At 42.9% G+C, this 22,967-nt stretch overlaps 1 protein-coding gene across 1 annotated transcript in view; it reads left to right on the top strand.

Moving 5' to 3' along the window:
* LOC119169534 (uncharacterized) overlaps positions 1-22,967 on the top strand; it is a 98,303-nt gene that overhangs the window by 72,878 nt on the left and 2,458 nt on the right. The window contains exons 12-20 of the mRNA XM_075885828.1: positions 3,394-3,404; positions 4,236-4,420; positions 5,338-5,571; positions 6,773-6,956; positions 7,533-7,666; positions 8,230-8,379; positions 10,186-10,318; positions 12,535-12,690; positions 13,457-13,542. Of these exons, the coding sequence (XP_075741943.1) occupies positions 3,394-3,404; positions 4,236-4,420; positions 5,338-5,571; positions 6,773-6,956; positions 7,533-7,666; positions 8,230-8,379; positions 10,186-10,318; positions 12,535-12,690; positions 13,457-13,542 (1,273 nt within the window). The remainder of the gene's footprint in view (positions 1-3,393; positions 3,405-4,235; positions 4,421-5,337; positions 5,572-6,772; positions 6,957-7,532; positions 7,667-8,229; positions 8,380-10,185; positions 10,319-12,534; positions 12,691-13,456; positions 13,543-22,967) is intronic.

Genomic DNA, 22,967 nt, shown 5'->3' on the forward strand with positions numbered 1-22,967 from the left:
AGCAGCTCGAGGGACACCTCGCCACCTCATACACAGTAAACAGTAAACAACCACGCTCAGAAATGATAAACAAGGTTACTGTGGAAACACCTAAAAGGGGAATAGCCGTAGGGATGACGACAGAGAAAAAGAAAACAAATTAACCGATGGCAGCACATGCAATCACATGAATATATCGCGTAGCCTTTTTAGCAATCGAGTAAACACATTCAGATCAATTTTTTTTGCACAACTGATTTAGAAGAGGCAGTAGCGTTTGGTCACCATATTTAGTTCTCTTATTGCTAACAAGGTTTGCAGTTACCTTCCATTTCTATCATGTGGCCATCCACTACCGCTTACGTGTTGACTACCACGACTAGCCAAAATCAGATCTTGGCGGACCACTATCGGACCACGGCCTGAGGTCTATCAGGCCCTGTGGCCTGCTAATACTAACACGTAAGCGCCTCTGCCGGCTGAACTGTGTAAACTATTTTTTGTATAACAGCAACAATGCGTATCATAGAGTTTGTGGAAACCATTAAAGGTCTATGTACAACGTCCACAATCCTGTTCCTGAGTGTAGGAGCTAACAACGATGGAAGGGGTTTGACGCCTCAAAATAACGATATGATTATGAGAGACTCAATAATTCAGGTTCTTCGGAAATTTCGAGCACCTGGGACTTTTGCCAGTGCACCCGCACCTAAGTACACTAGTCTCTAGCATTTAGTTTTCAGCGCAACGGCCGGGATTCAATCCCGTGACCTTCGGTTCAGCTGTCGAGCGCCATAACAAGAGGACTGTGCTTGTGAGCGGGCGAGATATACATTCAAAAGTTCGTTTGAATACACTGTAAGACTCGAAGCAACCTTCTATCAGCTCATACGCCTTTCCAAATGGGGCCGGTGGGCCTTACGCATGGCGCTTTCGCTTATGTAGTGACGTATACCGCTGCAATTTCTGGCCGATATCGCACAGCGTCTGCTATGCGATTGGGGTGACTTATTACCGTCTCTCGGGGCTTATCACCTGCCGTAGAACGGTCTACCTTATAGTTCATCAAGTGACTGTCTTCGCGGCTATTTCGAGAGCAGCGGTCTGCCAAATTTAGAACCATCGAGCACCACTATAGACGGTGCAAAACGCACGCTGGAACACAGCTTTCATGGTCTGCGGACAAATTAAGTTTTATGGTTTCTCGTGCTAAGACAAATATAAGATTGTGGGACACTCGGTAGTCGTATAAATTTCAACCATCTAAAATTTTTCACCGTGTGCTTACAGAGACTCTAACAAGAACAACTTTTCTGATTAGTAACTAAGTCTTTAACAATTGCAAAATCATCCTGCTTGCCGAGAGAAGACGCTTGGTAAGCGAAGAAACGCGCTAAAGGAAAAAGCGGGTGGCGACTCCAACGTGAGGTTATATCGCACCAAATAGCGCGACGTCCTGTAGATGTTGACGGGATCTGCTAGGTCCGGTGTATTTACTAACCAGTACAGATTACGAACATTGTCCTCATGGTGCCATATGCATCACACTCCAAGTTTCACAAAAGTTCGTTAGTCCAATGTAACTCAAAAAACTAAATATACACTTCGAAATCCATGACGTCACGGGTGGTGATTTCGGCGAGAAATTCATGCTGAAATATTTACTTCAATTTTCTACTGCATTAATAAACCTATCATAGCGAAATTAATTGCATTGAATTTTCTCAGAGTTTACGTTATCATAACAAGTCGACTGATATTGTTTTCACACCAGTGGCCATTTCATTATATGTACATGAACGATATTTGGGGAGGGCTTATTTTAACAGCCTATTTTAATACGTAAGTGACAGCAGCGGCGTGCAAGAACGTCCGACATCATTGTTGAAAGACCATTCAGTCTGCTCCACTCACGCATCTGCATGCGCAGGAACTCCCACATTCAATGTAACTGGAGTTCAGTTACTTTTAACGTCATTAGGTCGACAATACTCTTTCCTTTGTTACCTTCCAGGACAGTTGTATTCAGCTGAAAAGCACCGCTTCGAACGATTTTCGACATGCAAACCATTCCGAATGTGGCTGGTGAGTATGCGTTATCTTTGCTTTTCGCAGTATCAACTTCTGAAATTTCGCTTAGGACAGGCCACTGTTCACATTGATGTCTTTAAGAAGGCTTAAATGCATTACAAAGTATTTGGATTCAGTCATTCTAATGGGTTTGCTCCTCGGGGCTTCACACAGCTCCGCACAAAAGTACGCTTTGTTGATAGGGGCCCTCGCCAATAAGGTCTGTTAGAAACTTTGGCTGCGCACCGATATCTTTGAATCCCTTTCGGGAAGGGGGAATGGGGCGATCATATTGCACTAATCTTTACAACTTATTCTGTAGTAAGTTCAATACAAATCAGATGAAACTTTGCATGGATCAGATGGTGGATCCTGTTAAAACGTAGCGCTTATTTCTTTTTTTAAGGGAGCATCGTAGTGCGCCTCGTATAACGTCTAATTTTTTTTATGCCCATGTGAGTGGTGCATGTTCTCTAGTTCAGTTTTCGCACGTATACGCAACTGTAATGAATAATATCATTAAAGATATACTTGCACATATTTAGCCGCAATAGTAATCATAATCTGCCTTATGTATAGCAAAACGTCGCCTACCCACAAGTTTCGATTCTTTTGGAGTATTTGAATATTATATCTAAGCCTGCCTTGTTTTGTTCTCCATGCAATCTATAAAAACAAAAATAGGAAAAAAATGAAAGCGGGTTACGTTGATACTAGCGAAGTGCCCCCGGTGCGCAAACACTGGGCGTCTAATGATGGTAAACGTCGAGGTGGGCTATCGGCATCGAGTGACGCCATGTTGGGATTCGCAGGAGGGTAGCTAAATGCCATTCATTAGGAAACCCAAGCCGGACAAAACAGCCTCGAGATCGATGCACCACGGAATGCAATATACCTTCGCCAAGACAACGAGGCTACTTGATGCACCCCTATAGCTTCACCGTGGTTGATGGCCCTAGGTTGGGCCTTGGAACATGTCGTCTCCAGTGTCTGGCTCTTGGTACCGTGCGGCAGAAAAAAGAAATAAATACGTGCAAGAGAAAACGGTTTCGTGCATGTCACGCTGACAAATACGCAAAAAACACGGACGGGCCCAAACTTTCAACTAACTTTATTTTTGTCGCTGTCAATATATGTGCACATTAACTCACGCGCTCACAACGGGACACATTCACACGTTCACAACCCTTGCAGATAAGGGCCAACTAAGTATATACTAGCGCGAAACGAGAACAGGAGTATGGGGCACTCCAGTGATAAACAAGACATTTGAGACATGGCTGCAGATCTTGGTGGCCGTAACTTATGACTGGGGACTTGACTTTCATTTTGATTCGACGGCAGTGGTGAGCTGTGTGAGCTGAAATAAACATTACCCACGCTAAACATCGAATTCGTTACCTTCGATACTCCTTTGTATAGTGCTAGTACGGATTCGACGTCACTGATAGCTCAGCACATGTCTGTCTGTGAGCGATTACGAAACTAGCGCGGTGTTCAACGTGCCAGACCCGGAAAGGCATGTCACGTGTAGCTTCTTTACACAGCTTTTTGCTTAATGTATAAAAAAAGTCATTGCGCTTAGCACAATATTAGTGATAACTGACAGACAATAAAGATAGGAAATGATTTAGTGAAAGGCAGTTAGGTATGACAGACAACTTTGTCCAGGAAAGTACAGGGAATGATAAGGGAAGTAACTAATCTTTACATTTACTTATGATAAAATCATTTGTACTATCCCTGGTATCATTGTCTGTCAGTTTTCATTAGTATTTTGCCTAACAGAGAAAACAAACCTTTCGATTTACGTTTATTGCCTATACCAGTAGCATTAGAAAATTTGGGTGCACATTAAAGAACCTTAGGTGGTCAAAATTTCCGGAGCCCTCCAGTAATGCGTCCCTCATATTCATATGGTGGTTTTGGGACGTTAAGTCTCACATATCAATCAATCAGTAGCTTTAAGAACAAGTATATCAAAACCATGTATACAGTAATGTAGCCTCAATGATCCCTCCTAGTGAACATGTATCGAACGTACACCTCCAAACTCTGATTATGCAGTTTCACGTGGTGCCTTCAGTATACTATTATGCATTCATTACGGAGAACTACTTGACTGCGATATATAGCGAGAGGGCGTGCAGAGTGATCCGCATTCTTCTTTTTCTTCGCCATCGCAGACATCGTGGCGGCGCGCTACGTGTTCGCGGTGGCGGGCTTCTTCGGTCTGATGCACCTGTACGTGCAGCGGCTCAACCTGAGCGTCGCCATCGTGGCCATGGTGCGCCTGACGGGCGACAAAAACCGCACCGCAGACACCGGCTGCAACTTCGACGACGTGGGAAACGCCTCGACCAGGGAACTGGTGCGCTCTATTTCCGCACACAAGCGTCCAACTGGTGATCATGTCCTTTCTGCAGCTGTAGGGGACATCGCAATTGTCAATATATCAACTTCTTTCCTATCCCCAACTCTTTCCATGTCAGTGTTTGAGGATTATAGCTTTTTTTTTCTTTTGCTGATAATGCTCAAACTCGCAATATGCTCGCTGAATTTCGCTCCTTCTATACAGCTGAAGCTAATGCGCCTCTGAACATCTTGGTGTGTATTAACGGAATCCTGCCTTTACAACACATAATGTCGTAGGATGACTGTTTCATCTGATCGTCACATAGGGCATTTAATTAGCGATGGCAGCTGGACAATGGCAAAAAGTACATACCTGCGCACTGAAACCATGTGAATTCAGACATATCCGTTGTGGTACTGCAGAAAGCACGCACAAAAGAATTCGTACTGCATCACTCTTAGAAGTTTTTTTGGGAAATGAGAAAGAATCGTACATTTACGCATTGAGAGACTGCTCCAGGCTCCCAAAAACCAGCCCCCCCCGGGCTCCAAAATTCTGACGAAGGAGAGTGTTTTGCCGGAAATAAGTGATCAAATTGGGTGTTATTCTAAAATAGTCAAGATCTTCAGCCAGTGCCACGTTCTTCCCCTCCCCCTCCTCAAAAAAATCTAACTGTACGGTGGGCCTGAACTTTGCATCACCCTTTCAACAAAACTATGCAGGTATTAAAACCTTCAGAGCCACAACTAGCTCACTCCGATCTGGAGCGATGAAAATCCTTTATGAACCAGGTCAAGCCGTCGGTGGTGGCCAGCCACCAACGGCTTCTTTTAAAAAAAAAGTGTTTAAAAAAAGCTTCATCAAATAACTCCCACAATACTCGTTTTTTGTTTTAAACGTATGCATACACACGCGTGATTTTCTGTATCCAGATGGGTGACTTCGACTGGGACGAGCAGACCAAGAGCGCGGTGCTGTCGTCGTTCTTCTACGGCTACATCCTGCTCCAGTTCCCGGGTGGCCGCCTAGCTGACCGATACGGCGGCAAGCACCTGATGGGCTCCGGCATCCTGGTCTCGTCGGTGCTCACGATGCTCACGCCGGCCGCCGCCAGACTGCACTACACGGCGCTCATGCTTGTGCGATTCCTCATGGGAGTCGCCGGGGTACGCTTGTATACGTATGCGCCGACTCATTATGCAGTCGCAGTAAAGGAACGGTGTTTGCTTTCCTTGCGATAGGAATTATTTGGAAACACTCGGCAGGTTTACTCTTTCAAGGTTCGTATTTAAGCCTAAATCGATAACAACGCCGCTGGCATCGTATGGCACGATTATCAGAGCGCGAACACTGGCGACGAACGCGGCTAAAGTAGCAATGAAACTAGCCGGTCATCCCCATCGCACTGAGGGCACTTGAGACAACACAGCCCCGCGTGCGAGGCCTTCCATCGACTCGTCAAGGAAAGAGGAAACGCCGAGCCAAGACCGTTTCTCATCGGGCGAAGGAGCATGGAGGGGGCGCACGTATAGGGAGAGGGGTGCTGCGTCACGCAAGCAACACTTGAGGACTTTGATCAAAAGGGCATAGTCGTGAGCGCTGGTGCGAGCGTTTTTTCAGCAGACACTGGTAGATTGCTCATGTATTTGTACAAGTTGTGCTCACACCGCTAATTTCGCGCTCAGACAATAAGCAGCATGAAAACCAATTCACTGTCCCGAGCAGCCGTATTCTCTTACACGAGTGTTTTTTTTTTCTTTTTTTAGTGTTGGACGACATCACATCCAAGAGAGTTAGCTGCTGGCCTTATTCTTTATTAAAATTCTAATTTCTTGCTATCTTATTAGTAGTTTCGCCACTGCGGCGCTACTCACTTTTTTAAGGGTGAAGCCCCTTACGCCGTGGGTCATATGTACCATGTCGTTGTACTCGTAGTAGTCGTAGTAGCCAGTGACATTGCATTGCATTTCAATAAAATGGTATAAAAGCATTTCCACGGACTGAATGATGATGAGTGGGGGCGAAGCGTCCGTCTGTGCTTCCATGCGTCCGTCCTTGTGTCCGACCAACCGTTCATTCAAACGTGCTTCTGTCCATCCATCCGTCCGTCCTTGCGCCTGTCCATGCGTCCATCCGTCCACCGCGCCCCACTCGCCATCATTCACCTCGTGGACATGTGATTTTTTTTTCTGCAGTCGATCACCTAGTTGCTCTAATGAGGCAGCACGCAATAAGATGTTAACACTACGCTACTTTGTCACGGTGTCAATTCAGACATAAACAGCAAGAGATGCATCACGTTTGTGGCTAACTTGATTGCAACGTGATACCGTAACTTGACTCAGTGCGGTGCTAACTCCTGTGCAGAGCTGCTGCTTCCCAGCCATGCAGGCGATGCTGGCACAGTGGGTGCCCAAGGCGGAGCGCACCATCATATCCAACATCGTGTTCACCGGCTCATTCACTGGCACCGTGGTGGCCATGACTTCGACGGGAGTCATGAGTGACTCGGAACTCTTAGGAGGCTGGCCATCCGCGTTTTACCTCTTTGGTGAGCAGACCGCATGCATGGCCACTACAAGCGTCGTCACTATAATGCCGAGCGTTTGAGAGATGATGTTCTAAGTTCATTGGCGTCATGACAACTTGCTTCTATGTAGAAATTGATAAGCGCTGCTGTTCTTCGGGCCGCAAATACATTCGCATTGATAGGGCACAATGCTATTGCAACGAAAGAGGTCTCATATATCTCTAACCTGCTCTTTCCGAATCCTGAGACACCAACAACAGTTACATGCCCAGGTTGTTCGCCTGGTGCTTTCTGTGATCAACCACTCAGAGATTTGTAAATGATGTAACAGTTAACCAACGAAAGGTCCGATCAGCAAGTCAACTAAGTTCATGCGAGGCAGGCAATCAACTATTGCAAACGGAAGACGCTCGCACGAGCTCTAACTTGATTTAAGAGCTTTGAGGAGGGAAATCAAAAAGATTTTTTTTTTGTGAGAGATCATCGCCGTTGGAGGAATGCCTTCAGAAACAATGTCTGGCATTAGGTTTGCTAAAACCTTGTCTGAACTAATAATTATAACGTATAGTGTGAATTTGTGTGTGGTTACGTGCGCAGGCTTTACTGGCTGCGCCTGGTGCATCCTGTGGTTCATGATGATCCACAACAGGCCTGTGGAACATCCGAAGATCAGCCATGGCGAATTGATGTTCATCACCGGTGGTAGCGTCATCATGCAGGGATCAGCAGGCGTAAGCATACATCCCACAGCCTTGTCCGGATAGTTTGTATGATTTCCAAATGAAGTTACGACACAAACTGCGCCTACTAGCTTGTACATTCGTTGCATTGTTTCGAAAAAAAAATGCCCTTGCTATTAGAAGAGAACAGCTGACTGTCAACGCTGGCTGATTTTATCGATTAATGTTGCCACCCATTGGCAACATTTCACTAAGTGGCTTCGTTAGCTGTACATCAGCGCAGGTTATTCGCGTACTAGAGCAGAGAACTTACAACGCAGTCCAATACCGCTCTCTGCGCATGCGTACTCAAGCCACCAGGTCTCGTATTGGTTTTGTTTTCCCAGCTTTGTTCCCTTGCCTCTTCTTTATTCAATCTTTCTATTACCCATCCCGAATCATACAGTGAAGGGTAGCCGACCGGACACTTTTATAGTTAACCTCCCTGCCTCCTATACCTTTCAGTTTTCTTCCTCCCATCCGGCTATTTTTAAGTATTTCCCGGCACACTCAAGATGCTCCTGAAAAATATAGATGCGTGCTGAATTCAGCGTCGCTACTGATGGTGCGTGCAGCTCATCCCGATTCCCTGGAAGGCTATTCTGACGTCTCCAGCTGTCTGGTCACTGGCGGCCACTCAGTGGGCGCACACCTACGGCGCCTACACGCTCATGACCGAGCTTCCCAACTACCTCAAGAACATCCTCGGCTTTGGACTTACGCAGGTACTTGATACGAGGGTGCCTCACAGTGTCTAAGCTTATCAAGTTGACTCTCGTTATATCATGTTAAGACACTCAGCAAGCGTGGATAGCAGTTTGAGAAAGATAAACTGGATAATCACAAACTTTCGAGGCATTCTTTTAGGGATGTCAACGAGGTGTGCCAATTACCATTTGAACTCGTTTTATTTCAAGGCAGCATTTATAATATTCCCACGCAACATTGTCACTATGATATCTATGGTATTACCCTCGTTGTGATTGTTATACCTTGCGTGTAACGGAAACACGGGCCTTGAGTAATCGAACTTTACACGTAACGCGTGGAGAGGGTTTGTCAAGGAGCCGTTTTTTTACCATTTGTAGTTGTTCTGCTTATTACGAACACTTATTTAAACTGCAACACAAAAGAGGAACTGCTCAAGAGACATACCCCTGATATCTTTAATGTTTATATGTCCAGATTGTTTCACTTGGTGAGGTTGTGAATTTCACATCACCCGAGATTAGTTTGGTAACTGTTCAAGTACCTAGATACTGGCAGTTATCTGGGCTGCACCCTTATTAGGCTTGACTAGCACACGTCTATTATGGTACATTCTATAGCTTCGTCGACCCACGTTAGGATAACACCAATTTTCTTTCTCTGTGGTTGTTACAAATTTTCAGAATAAAACACACATGAATACAAATATTTAGGCAAAAAGACCTCCAAATATTCCATATAGAATTTATTTACATTTTTGAAGTACCAAATAAGCATTATGACCGAAGTTGTGTATTGTAAAAAGATAATACATAAAATAAGGTCTATTTTTACGCTGAAATTGAGGAATGCTTGTTTGCCGCAGAGAATTAGACGTCCGGCCAAAAGAGAAATTTCAAAAATTTAAAGATAGCTCAGCTAGCTACAACGACAGTGATAGCAAAAACAGCACACGATGAGTACATTTGAAGCAGCTGCTTCGTGTGCTGTATACGTCTCTGGAGGAAAAAGGTGTGATACCACTTATAGCCACTATAACATTACAGTACAGCACATCGTTAGAAAGAAATGCACACATTGTAAGACCGAGTGAATAATTCGTGCGAACAAAACCTTATGCAAAGCCTGCCCAAAAAACTGGTGGAAACTTGTTTAGAAGAATACGTATAAGGATCATGATTTGAAGAAGTCTTGAAGGATAATCATTCAAAGTAATTGAAGGATAATCATTCGAAGTAGTCTTCTCACTCCATCGTTCTCTTGTTAGGAACACTATTTTACGTATATGGGCATGTCACTCAGTAAAATGAAGTGACTATACTAAAACCCCTCATTCGAGCGCTATATACCGGGCGGCGTACCCCATTTGTCGACTGGAAAAGGAGCTTTCGTTTCTTATATGTTCAAAATAAAGAATTATTGTGCTTCACAAAGTGAGTCCTTCAATTATATAAAAATCAACACCAGTAACTTGTCGGTTTGTGTTGCAAAGTTTAAAGGTTCGTGCACACGTGTACCACCTTTCACATTGATTACGAAACCAGCTTGCTTGAATTTATACCCACCCGGCTGTGGCGGCTGCATTTCCGATAGAGGCGGAAATGTTGTAGGCCCGTGTGCTCAGATTTGGGTGCACGTTTAAGAACCCCAGAAGGTCAAAATTTCCGTAGTCCTCCACTACAGCGTCTCTCATAATCATATGGTGGTTTTGGGACGTTAAACCCCACACATCAATTAATCATCAATGATTTTATACCCACACCAAGAACAATGGTTGGTGGCTGTTCTCTGAGCCACTGCGTGTAAACAATGTTCTTTTGCAGAACGGAATTCTGAACGGGGCTCCGTACCTGGCGTTGTCCGTGCTCTCGCTCATCATCGGATGGACCTCGGACCTCGTCCGGCAGCGAAATATCGTGACGGTCACTACCGTGCGAAAAATATGCGACTCCGTTTGTGAGTAACCTTTCAGTACCTCTTTCTAATGGCTAGTTGAGAACTACTGTGACCTCGTGATTCTCGATACGAAGCGATCGCGCAGAAACTTTCGGAGCTCAGATCCATGAAAAACTATCGAGGTCTCAAAATTCCTCTCGTCACCGTTCGTGCTGATATTAAACTCAGTGCGAAGCACGGCCACCGCATATTCCAACCAGAATAATATATTATGCTATAAGCTACAGCATGTGCCCCCTTTTTCTAATGTAAATTGTGACCGAGCCCAACCGAACTCGTCACCTATATTTGTCCCGGACTATTTGTCCGAGTTTTAGAGCATTAATAATTTCGTTGGCGAAGTAGTCTAGTAGGCTACCGTGGTGCAGAGGTTCTGGTTCTCGGCTGCTGAATCGAAGGTCCCGGGTTCGATTCCAGCAGAGGCAGCCGCATTTTGATGGAGGCGGAATGGTATACTGTGTAGCGTCACATGCACGTTAAGTAACACCAGATAGTCGAAATTTACGAAGCCCTCCTCTACAGCGTCTATGATATCGTCGTTTTGGGACGTTGAACGCTTTATATTATCATTACGAAGTACTCTTGCAGCGAGCTGCCATCGGGGTTTTGCACATGACGCTGCGCAGTTGCCGGTAACTTGTACTCGGTGGCTGTTTGGCGAGAGCGACGTCATAATTTGTCGTGAACAAGCTGTGTTACAAAATTCGGAAGACGGGGATATTACTTCAACCATGTTTTGACGTACTAAACTAAAAAAAAAACTATATATAAGTTTGTTATATGGCTCTGGAGCTGTGTGCTTCTGTGCTTAAATCGTTGATTTTGTGAACTCGTTATTATCATCATTGAAATGAAAACACAATCCTCTTTCTGAACAGCGCCAAAATGTGACAAGGATATAACTATGTATAAAAAATAGTGGAAGTGATATGATTACAAGCTTGTCAAAAGATGATATATTGAAGCTGAAAAAAAACTGTCTTAAACTATATTGAAAGATTGAAAGCCTTGAAAACATATCAGGAAAATTCTAGAACGTTAGTACTTCTTCTTAAAAGTAAAATTGCCTTCAAAAGAAATTTCAGGAATATAAAACATGACCGCAAGTTCAAAACTTGTATGGCGAAACAAACGTTCTCAAAAAACTCATTCATGACTGTAGCTTCATAGCTACGTCGGTATTGTTTCAACTTTCAGTTATTTACGACAATAGTGCATATAGAACGCGCATGTGTGTTTTGCAGAAAAAACTATACGCGTTTCGCCATATCGGGAATGTCTTGTCACCTCATTAACGCTTGCTGCAAAAATAACTCTCGCCCCATCAGGATGTCAGCTTGCGCCTAATATACGCGCGGTTTGTATGAGGCGGTAGCGCTGAATATAACGATTTCGCCCCGTCCGGAATGAACCGCAACTTGCCAAGACGTGTCCCAGGCAAGTTGTAAGTTTCGTGTAAGGGAAGTAAACATACCAAACCAGCTCTGAAACGGACTCTTGTTGCTCTCCGGGTTTTTTTTTTTTTTAATATGGCTTACGGTCTAAGCAGAAACGTAGAGGTACATCGAAGCATTGTGACAACCACTATTAGCAGATGAACAAACAGCAAGCGATTATGAAGCAGCTTCAAAAGCGATGGTATTCATGTTTTTTTTTTTCATAAGCACTGATTCTTGTCGCAATTTTTACAAAGTTATCTTCAGAACTGCTCAACCGTTCTTCGTAACATTGACAAAACATAATAGGTACAGTTTCAATTAAGTTTGGCTTTTATCGACAAACGCTGTGCATAAATAATGATCAGTATTATAATGAGTGGCGAACTTATCATCATAAAAATGGGTTCACGACGTCAGCGTATGGAACACACATTGACCTTTGCTAACGTTTAAACTAATGCTGCTATTTGCTGGCCATGAACAGTAGCATCTTCAGAATCTTTACAGCCAACATTTTTCTTCGCACACATGCTTGGATAACCTAATACCTGCAACGTAGCTAGCTGAGTTGTTATGGCGAACCAAGCGGGGGCCTCGATGATAAGCCATGGCTGCCACATTCGATGAAAACGAAGAAACATGTTTATGTTAAAGGAAATAGGGTTAGTTGAAATAAGAGCGGAGTTCAGCGCTGCGGTGGTACCCATAGCTTGCTGTGCCATTTAGAAACTTTAAAAAACTTCCCACAACCATCTGATGGCATCGGCATGCTTGCAGCGGCGTTCGGACCGGCTCTGTGCCTGATAGCGGTGACCATGGCGCCCTGCGAGCGGATGCTGGCCGTCCTCTGGTTCTGGATGGCCATATCCCTAATCTCGTTCGCAAACTCCGGCTTCAACTGCACCCATGTCGACATGGCCCCTGCTTTTGCAGGTAAAGGCGTCTACGCAGTGCCATTTACGTATTGCGTTTGAAACCAGTGCCTGATGTCCACGGTTTCAAACCGAAATCTGCACACGTTTTCCAATTGGCGTGGGCGCTAGTCAGGATGAAATTTTCAAGGCCAAGTTAGAGCTATCCAGTAATTTGTTGCTGAGGCTAAGTTTCACGGCTGTGTCTCGGTAGAAATGTTTAACGAATGATGTGAAGGGATCAATAATAGATGACGGGGAGCTCGGTTTGCCTCACTATTTGTATTGACTAGCTAATATATATTAGTTACACAGATTTGGATAATAGTAGCACAAGGAAACGGGACACAGGAAGGCAACAAAGAGGCGCAGCGCCACGGGGGGTTTTTTTTTTCTCTCTTTTTTGTGCTCTTTTTCTGCGCTAGCATTGTTATCCAAATATCGTGTACCAACAAGCCCACCTCGCAATTTTATTTAATAGAGTTACACAGTTCAGCTTACCGAATAGGCGTCTATTAGCCGAGATGAATAGCATCGAGGACAATACTGATTGCGGTCAGAAACCGAAGATGCATTCGGCAACAATGCATTCGGCATAATGATAACATCCATCTGCGAATAAGAAAAATGTCCCCCACCTGTTGTAGGTTTTTGCCCGGTGAATAAAACAACTTCAGCAGGAATTTATGCGAAGATATATTTGGTTGCGTTATCTTTACTGGGCTGAAATACTTCTAAAACCTATAAGGCGGTAAATGAAACCCATTTCCTTCTTGTTTCGTCTATAGGTACTCTATTCGGGATCACGAACTGCATAGGAAACACGACAGGAATAATAGCCCCTCAAGTCGTCGGTTACCTGACCGAAACCCATGTAAGTATGCGCAAGTTCTCATTGTTTTATACATTATTCCTTTTCTTGCCTATACCGCGTTAGCTGATCACCACCGAGAATGATTAAGAAGAAATTAGCAGTACGAAAAGCATAATGTGATCATGGCAGGGACACTTCTTTTTACCAACATAGTGTTTACTAAAGCTTTCATCAAATATTTTCAAGTGTGACAAAGATTAACTCTAATTGATGAAGTATACTGTTTAAAGGGTGTGATATCAGTTACTTGAAGCATCTCCCTCTGTCAAAAACAAATTGGGTTCGTAAAATGTGACTACGATGTTCTATACGGGTGACTATATTTAGCCACCCGTATAGTACAGCATAGTCACATTGGAAAAGTAAAGTAATGAGTGGCTATTTTTGGAAATGATAGTCACACCATGATTCACATAGCGACATGCTCGGCAATGTACGCTAGACCAAAATTAAAACAAAACAAGAAAATACGCCCATGTATCAGCGTAATGCGAGAGAACTGTTATATCTGGATTATAATCATTTAATTCGAACCACCGCTAACCATCGACCATTCTTACTTGTGATAACGCCGCCGAAGCACCCATGCAATGCAAAATCACGAGAAAAATAAACGGAACACACTTGATATATTACACCCTGTCGCTGGAGAGTTGTCAGGGTTGATGAAAGTACTGTGACAAAGACATTCTCTAATGGCTTCCATGGCTCCTCGATTCATCTCCTTTCAGAAAATGCTTTTAGCCCACAATAATGGAAGCAAAAGAGAGGCATGAAAGACAAACGCCTACAGCACCTCACATCCTCTTTTTGTACTCGTACACAGCGCTAAAAGCTTCATGAATGTTTGGCCAAGCGTCATTTATGTCTTAAGCGTCTTGCGAAGACTTGACAGTCTTTCGCCGTGGTGTTAATTGTCCGCGTGTATTCTCTGCACAGTAAACCGATTCTGACCCTTAAGGGTGTCGAAAAGGGTGCCGACACCCTAAGCACACCCTTTGAGCACCCTATTCGCGTCTCAGCACCCTACAAGCGGAACCTAAAGGGTGAACACATCAAAAGGGTGGAAACTAGGGTGCAAAAAGGGTGCAACAACTAATGGGTGCTGATGAGCACCCATTAGGGTGCACAGTCACCGACAAAGCTTTGTGAGTAACGTGGTCATAGAGCATAACCAACAGCTTTTAGATGTCTACTGGTTAGACACCATGGTGTCATTAATAGCCCCACCGCAGTAACGGATATCTGAATAGCGATAGTGCCCGGCTGAACGTATGTTCGGCACTGGTTCTTGCATTCTTGCTGCCTTTTTCTCGTCGCTTCACGGCCGGCGCTGACCAAGTCATGCGCTACAAGCTCACTAGCCAATGGCGGAGTACGCAGCTTGTAAAGCTACAACAGGATTGTGACTTACACATATAGAGCTCTCGGCCTCGTTTGCGCCTAACGTTGAAAACAAAGCTTCGTTCATGACAGTATATATATATCATACATTTGTTAAAGCAAAGAAATACAAACCAACAACACCATGGTAGATAAAATACTTTTTGTGTTGTACAAATATAATTAACCTTACAATGTATCAGTTGAGACGTGTTACCAATTTTTATGGCGGGCTATGGACTTTGACGTTCTAATATTTTAACATTAAAGAAACGTTTTCTTGATTTTGTTCATAGAAATATTCTTGAAAGCAAGTTAAAATGAGCCTTGACTAAAACATTTTCCTAAAGAAAATTCACTAAAGACAGCTAAAATATTGTTTGCCAACTAATACGCTTATTTTGTTGTGACAAATTTTGCTTGCTGCCTGTACTTTGTACTAATATACAACCGCTTTAACACTGTCTTTAACAGCCAGCTTAACCACTGAACCAATGTACAGATGTTAACAAGGTATCGGTATAAGAAATACACAAGCAAGCAAACGTTTCAAATTTCGCGCGCTCTTTCACATTTCAAATTTCGCGCAAATACGCGTTATGTGATTTTGTCATTTTCGAAAGTGAAAAATATTCTAAGCAATACACACTAGCGTATCTTCTATTTTCACTATCTTTTACTTAAAATTTAAACAGAAATAATCTATTTACTTATTATATAAAAGATTATGTGCGCAAATGCGGATCGGTGGCATCAGCAGGACAGAAATGGCGGTATCTTCCTGAAGGCCGCAACGGTCGTGTGCCGAGCGTTTAAAGTCGATTTTTTATGTTGTTCAAAGTGTGCTTGCGCTGTCTTTCGTGTTCTGTCGGTGCTGCTTGTTACGAAGATGCACTATACTCAAAAGAGGACCGGCTGCTTTGTACCGTCGAGCGCTCGCCAAACTAAAAAGGTAGGTGGATGTTTCTGCTGTCGACGCTTTGTTTTTTGCTTCTCCGGCCAGGCCGCGGCGTGCCCGATCCAGGCTGATGTCTTTCCGCTCGCGTCCTCGGCTCCTCCCGCGGTTAACACCGAAAGCGCTATAGTATAATAACATTGTGAACTAAGGTGTTCCTATCGTGTAGACGATAAGTGAGTTTTTATTAACGTAGCGAGCCTGCTGGCGTGTCTGATTTCATTAGGCTCAAGTCTAAGTTCAGGGACGTTACGCGCGGATGAATTTTTTTTGTGGGGAAGGAGGTTAAAGCAATGTGCGCTGTGATGCTGTGAGTCGGCGGGCGATGCTCTTCACGTTATGAATCACTATATTTTTGCAATGCCGTCGGACGCCGTTCGGGGACTGCGCATGGAAGCCGTAAGCGTCGTCTGCGTGTCGCGTGCGTTGGAGTATTCCGGTGATTCGCGTTGAATTAGATTTTTGCGTATTTAATTTAGAAGAATGGAGAAGAATAACGTGGTGTCCGCGTTGGTATTTACGCGGCCTTGTTCGTTTTCTGTGCCAGAGAAGTATATGAAGAAAGTTTTATATGTTACGCGTCCTCTTTTCAACAGCTACATGATCATTAAATGTGTGTGACTACTATGAGGTAGATGTGTTTTCCTGTGTGACCAAATGTGTTTGCATCCACCGGGCACGTATAATATTGAATTACCATGATATTCAGCTTAATTAAGTGTGCGTAAACTTGACACAGCGTGCTGTAGGTGCGGTTCTCAAAGCGTGCAATTACGCCTGGGTCAATACATTTTCTCTATGAGTGGCCGAATAGCCGTACCTTAGCTGTGCAAGCGCTAGGTTGAGCAGTAGTTCACTCGTTCGAGTGCAATTTTGGTGGTACTGCTTGTTCCCCCCTGTTCACATATCATTGCATTCTTCTGGTTTGTAAAAGACTTGTGGGCGCTGCAGCCCGCTTTGGTGTTAAAACTTTGCCGAATACCTATACGTCTACAAACATTCTAAAACTAAGTTCTACCAAAACTTCCAATGACACTTTCGAATACAAGTGTAACGCTTTATCTGATATCATAAATTCTTTATGACCTCGCTGCAGATTTGCAAGTGACCTGTGATATGTGCAGTGTATGAATGCCTAATTTATTGCTCAAAACACAATAAGGTTATACATCACAGTATGCGTGTCAAAGGCGTGCATATGTTGCTGCTGACATGCAAACTTAGACATTGTAATTATCTATGAATGAACAAATCTAAACTCCCGTTTTTTGAAGATGTACGCATCAGACCAATTGAATAATATCAAAAATAATGTTCACCAAGTGATTGTTGTTTATTGCTTTGCACCGACGTCACTAAAACCGCATTGTTGGTACTTAGACCACATGGTAGGATGCTAGATTCATGACGTCATATTGAATGTTAATGTCACATGATATGCAAGGTAAATTGTTATTAGCATACAGAGGCCAATAACGTTATGGCCTCATCGTTATCATAATGAAGCAGGTTAGGCAATATGTGATTCTGCTGCCTTTATGTCATGTTGGGAAACCATTACGTTATGTAGCTATCTGCAGTGTCTGAGATCCTGGTTGCCGGTCAATAATGCAGAAGCTTGCCTGCTTCATTGTGATGGCATGGGGTTCAAGATTGATGTTTTGTCTTAGCGTTTCCACTTTTCCTCTCCTATGGTCATTACACAGCTTGTGCTGTTTGATTAGAAGTGAGGAGTAGTGTCTTTTTAGCCAACCAGAACAATTTAGATCAATGATCACTATGAAGCAGCACACAATATTCATTTAGTGAACTCAATTTCAGGCAAATTATAAACGTCCGAATGTTAGCCATTTGAAGGAAGCTTCATTCGTTGAACTCATGAGAATAAATGGTAGAGAAGGAAAGGCAGGGAGGTTAGCCAGACCAGCAAAGACGGTTTATCACCCTACACAAGGGAACAGGGAGATTGAAGTCCTGTCGCAGTGGTCTAGTCGCTAAGGTACTCTGTTTCTAACCCGAAGGTCGCAGGATGATATTTCGGCCTTGCTGGCTGCTTTTTCGATAAAGGCGAAAATGCTGTAGGCCTGTGTTCTTAGATTTATGTGCACGTTAAAGAACCCCAGGTGGTCGAAATTTCTGGAGCCCTCCACTACCTTGGTAAAAAATTCATGTGTCAGTATTGCTTTAATTTTATGCTTTATCTGCAGTGGATGCATATGCGCATACTGACATGTATATGTAGTGGTATTCCAATTTTACGAAATAAAATATTCATATGCTGCATATTGCATGGCATTTACTTAAGAAACACATCACATGGGTATCATAACTACAGAAATGCAAATATGCCTCTACGGATGCACTCGTGCATATATTTGGTCAGCTTCAAAAACAGAATTTATTGATTGCAGGCAACAGCATTACTCACGCATGCTTATCTCTTAATTACGCGCAGTCAATAAAGCTAAAAGGGGGTGTCTTTATCTAAGAGTTCTAACTTCATCTATGTGCATGAGTGAGCTATAAAGGTGAATGAAAATTCACATGTATGACATCGACATGAAAAGCTCTGCAGCAGCATGTTTTTCGTTGTATTTATACTGCAGCATGCCCTTTTTGTATTTCTCAGTTGCGTGCCACTAAATATATGTTGGCCATGCGTTTCTAGCCATTCACTGCAATTTGGCAAGCAGCGCATGCAGTCTAGACAAACCTCCCTAAAATAATTTTTTTGCACTGGTGCAGAAATTCTTTGGCACGGTCTGTCATTTCATTTGAGTGAGGCTGCTCAAGGAAATTTCCTAACAAGGTCAAGGAGCCCAAGCACCAGCGAACTCTGAACCATTGTTTCAAGCATCAGCTCTGTTCACCCTGCTTATGCGCTGTGCCTCACCAAGCTACTGGACGCTGCCTACTTATATGAAGTGCTCTCCATATTCTCCTCAGTTTGGCAGCAGTGTCTGTGGTCTTCACAGTGCTTGCCAAAATCATTTTTGCACAGGTGAGACACTTATTTCTTGCTTTAATTGTGTTAGTATTACTGCATGCACTCCTGCCAAGCAAGAGTACTAATGTTTCCTGTGAATTGTTTGTCATGGTAAACAGAGGATTTCAAGCACAAAATTCATACTGAACTTTAGTCCTTCAAGAAGTGTGGAACGAAGGTGGTGACAGTGTCAACGCGCTCTCTTTAGAAATAAAGGCTTTGCATGAAGAGCCTGTCCCACCTTGAAACAGGCACAAAAAACTTCCAGGTGAAAATAAGCAACTTCAGATGAAAATCGAAGAATTTACACTGTATTCAACGTTGAACTATCCGACATCAAAGGCGTCTCAGATGAGGGTTTTCTTTTGAGGCGGTCTGAAATTTTCGGGCGTTGATGGAAAAACCATTACTCGTGATGATATTGACACTGCAGACAGAGTAGGAACGAACAAGCCTAGTTTGAAAAAAAAATAGTGCATTATGAACGATGTTACAAATGAAATGTTCTGGATAAGACAAAAAACTTACGTCTGTCTACAGTAGCCTTTCCTTTTAGATCAAGTAGTCCTATTTATGTCAACGAACACTTGACAAGACAAGGTAAGCAGTTAGTGAGAGCACGAATGCAAAAAAAAAGTAGGATGGAGGTTCATTTGGATGCAAGGCACGAAATTTATAGCAAAAAAATTGGAAACATTAGCAATTATAAAGACTGCCTTCTTAGAAGATCTGGCGAAACGCTGTGTTGATGCCTTCAGAGCCACACTTTTCTTGAGCTTGCAATGTCAGTAAACTATGACTGACATCAGAATTTGGATACCTAGATAGTGAAAAATTGATACCTAGATAGTGAAAAAGGCCACCAGCTATCTTCAATGCCTTTACCCTAAATGCTCTTAGCATTATAAATAAGACTAGTAGCCTGTGTCTCTATTTCGATGATATGTCGGTAAAATTTGATGCCATTCTTTTGACATAATCCTTGCATTTTTTGTGCGATATAGCCCACCAAAAATACCAGGGTACAATTATCATGGCATTGTGTAGTTCATGAAATGGGGACAAGGAATAGCGCTGTACATCTAACGTTAATTTTTGGCCGATGTCAATAGGCTTCCGTGTGTTAAGCCCTGTGATGAGTGTCTAGCAGTACGACTTGGGGGTTTTGTTTTGCAGCAATTAGCACGTCTCCATTAGGTCATAAGTAGGAATTTTGAGTTTCTGAAAACTAGGTAACTTGATTTTTTGGTCACAGATGCACAGACGATTTTTCGCTCACAACCAACGGGGCAGACGCCGGCGGCGGGTTTTCTGCGACACGAGCTCTTCAACGCTATCATGTTAAAAAGCTGACATAGGCAGCATTGACCAAATGAATGCAAAGAATAAAGTCAAGTGTCCTAGCAGGAATCGAAACCTAGTATTCTGCTTGGTAATTAAGTATTCTACCACAGACCCATGCCGGGCCTCGGTTATACTTTCTAAATAGTCTCAAATGTTTGTGTAACATCAACTGTCGTTGCAGTACTGGCTATCAAATTTTATAACTATTACATGTGCACTCCTATGATGCAGCCGTGAGGTCGAATCAAAGTCAATTGTAGTCGGGCACCATCCTGTGAAGTAATTGTGTAGCAGTGTTGAGGGCAGTGTTGAGTGCCAGCGCAAACACCAGTGCTTCGTACCAGCCTACCACTTCTAGTGTGGCTAATATCCATGTTTATGTTGGCATCGTTACGAAACGGCAAATAACTGGTAATGTTGTCAAAGGTGTGACATCTCCCCATAACAAATGAAACATATGCAACTGTTTAACGTATGTGTGTGCGAGAATTTGTACTTATATTGAGCTCCACTTCATAACATCGCTCAATAAAAAGATTAAAATACATGTTATGCATGTTTCGCATAACATCGATTCCCAAAGTATGTGGGGTCTGCCAAATTTTTAGCATCAATTTTGTAAGCTAAATGCTACCATAAACAATTATTTATTGAACATGAACAGCTGGACTGCAACATACTAAGTTTTAGGTATTAGGAAAACTGAATATGTTCATGACTACAGCATACCTAACAGGCAAATACTAGTACTACAGACATGACACACTATTGTAGAGCTAGACTAGAATATTGCTTATTGGCACTTTACAATTCTTTAAAACCCTAATTAACTTCAGTGCCTTATTCGGTTTGTTCAAATCGGATGTGCACAATTACTTGATGAATAGCTTTTTCCTCAAACCTAACTCATGTTTCATGTGTACATCATTCTGAATCATTGCTCAGATGTTTCTTGTGTATATATTTCCTTTCTACTATGCTGTTCGTTTTTGTATGTGAAATCTGTTGTACGTGCTACCCTCTGTAGGCCCCCAGGTACTGTCAAGTTGTTTACACAGCTTTTTGCCTGGGGGACCTGCAACAAGCATGTTTTCCGTTGAAAACAAAGCGAATTTTGATGCTGACTTCTACTCACATAGAACTAAGAACACTCCAGCATGACAAAGCATATTGTATCTTGGACAGTCTGTCTTGTGAAACTCATAGTGATTACTTCTGTCTCTATTTTAGGCTTCCAGGTGCGGATGTGCTCTAGAGAAGGAGCGCCCTGACCACACTTTTGTAAAAGGAACCAAAGTCGCCTGGGCAGCTGAAGATGGATTGTGCAAGTGTTTGAATGATCACATTATATTAATCCAACACCACTTGCATTACTTTGCCCATATTTGTGATTTTGTAACACACAAGTTTAGAAACACACACACACATATAAAGGGAGAGCTGTAAATAAGCCTTGAGCAAGTTTGTAGTCAAGGCTTTTAGCATGATGACCAAAGCATGTTATATAAGCCCACATGTTTTACCACACTTCTACTTTCCTATCTATTTTCTTTTTCAATTTTGAGAGCACTGGCCACACCCTCAATAAGCGCCTTTGGACTGCTGGTGCCTCTAACTTATATTTTGTTGTTCTAAATAATTTATTTGTTACCTACTATGCAAGGAGGGAAGTCAGAATGTTAAAAGTTAAAAAAGAAGTCTCGTCACAAAAAAGATGTCTACTCGTAAGAAAAAAGATGTGAAAAACAGAAGATTGATCCTCACTCACAAAGATCTCACCATTACAATCGATGCAGAAGGTCATAGCTCATGTTTACTATTGTCAATCTTTTTCGGTTGTATGCTATGTACAATAAAATAGTGACTATTTGCATCATGTTAATTTATTTGTCATAAATTTTTGTTGGGGCCTAATATCTTGCATTCTCACATGCATAAAAGCTCATGTCTGCTACACATAATTTAAAAGAGCGCAATGTGGTAAGGTTCTGTGTTTAGTGCATATTACCTGTGTGTCTTTCAAAGTGAGTATATGGCATTTGAAATAATCACCAGTATTCCAAACTTGTGAATTTGCAGGCATGCATGTCTGTATGGTGACCAAGCATCCATAAATTGTGCATGCATGTGTGCAGCAAAGGGCCTTGAATAGATTACATTCATTCTGGACCAAAAATGGTAGCACAGGCCATATACGCACTCTGGGATCAATTTCATGATTATTGAAACACACATATTTATTCAATATAGCTTGCTTTAAGGTATATATTTACATATTGTCTACTTCCACCTTGAACATTGCACCATGCATCCGGCACTCTGCCGAGCGCTTCTCGAGGGCACTTTGGTAACTAGTACACAAACGTACAGACAGCTGTAAGAGGGCCGCCACTTTGTTGACTGCTGGAGAACGGCAGCTTCGCCAAATCACACTTCCTTTGTGGTGAAGCTAACTTTGCTCTTGCAACAGTACAAGCTTATCTAAAATTCGACACTGTTCTTCAGAAGTGCAGGTTGTTCTATCCAGAGCAGCCAAATATGAAAACCCGAGGAACAGCACCTGGACAGGGTAAGGCACAATTGCAGCACTTCTCGATAGCAGTGCCGGAGTGGCGGATTCTCTATTTGCCTACACATAGAGTAAGCAAAACACTGGAGCCAACTTACCAGTAGCTTCACTGCAGAGACACTGTGTTTTAAAAGACGATGATGCAAAAGCCCCACCTAGAGCTGTCACTGTGTTTCAGTGCTAGTTTC

Source organism: Rhipicephalus microplus, chromosome 2, assembly GCF_043290135.1.
Source record: "Rhipicephalus microplus isolate Deutch F79 chromosome 2, USDA_Rmic, whole genome shotgun sequence".
Classification (NCBI taxonomy): Eukaryota; Metazoa; Arthropoda; class Arachnida; order Ixodida; family Ixodidae; genus Rhipicephalus; species Rhipicephalus microplus.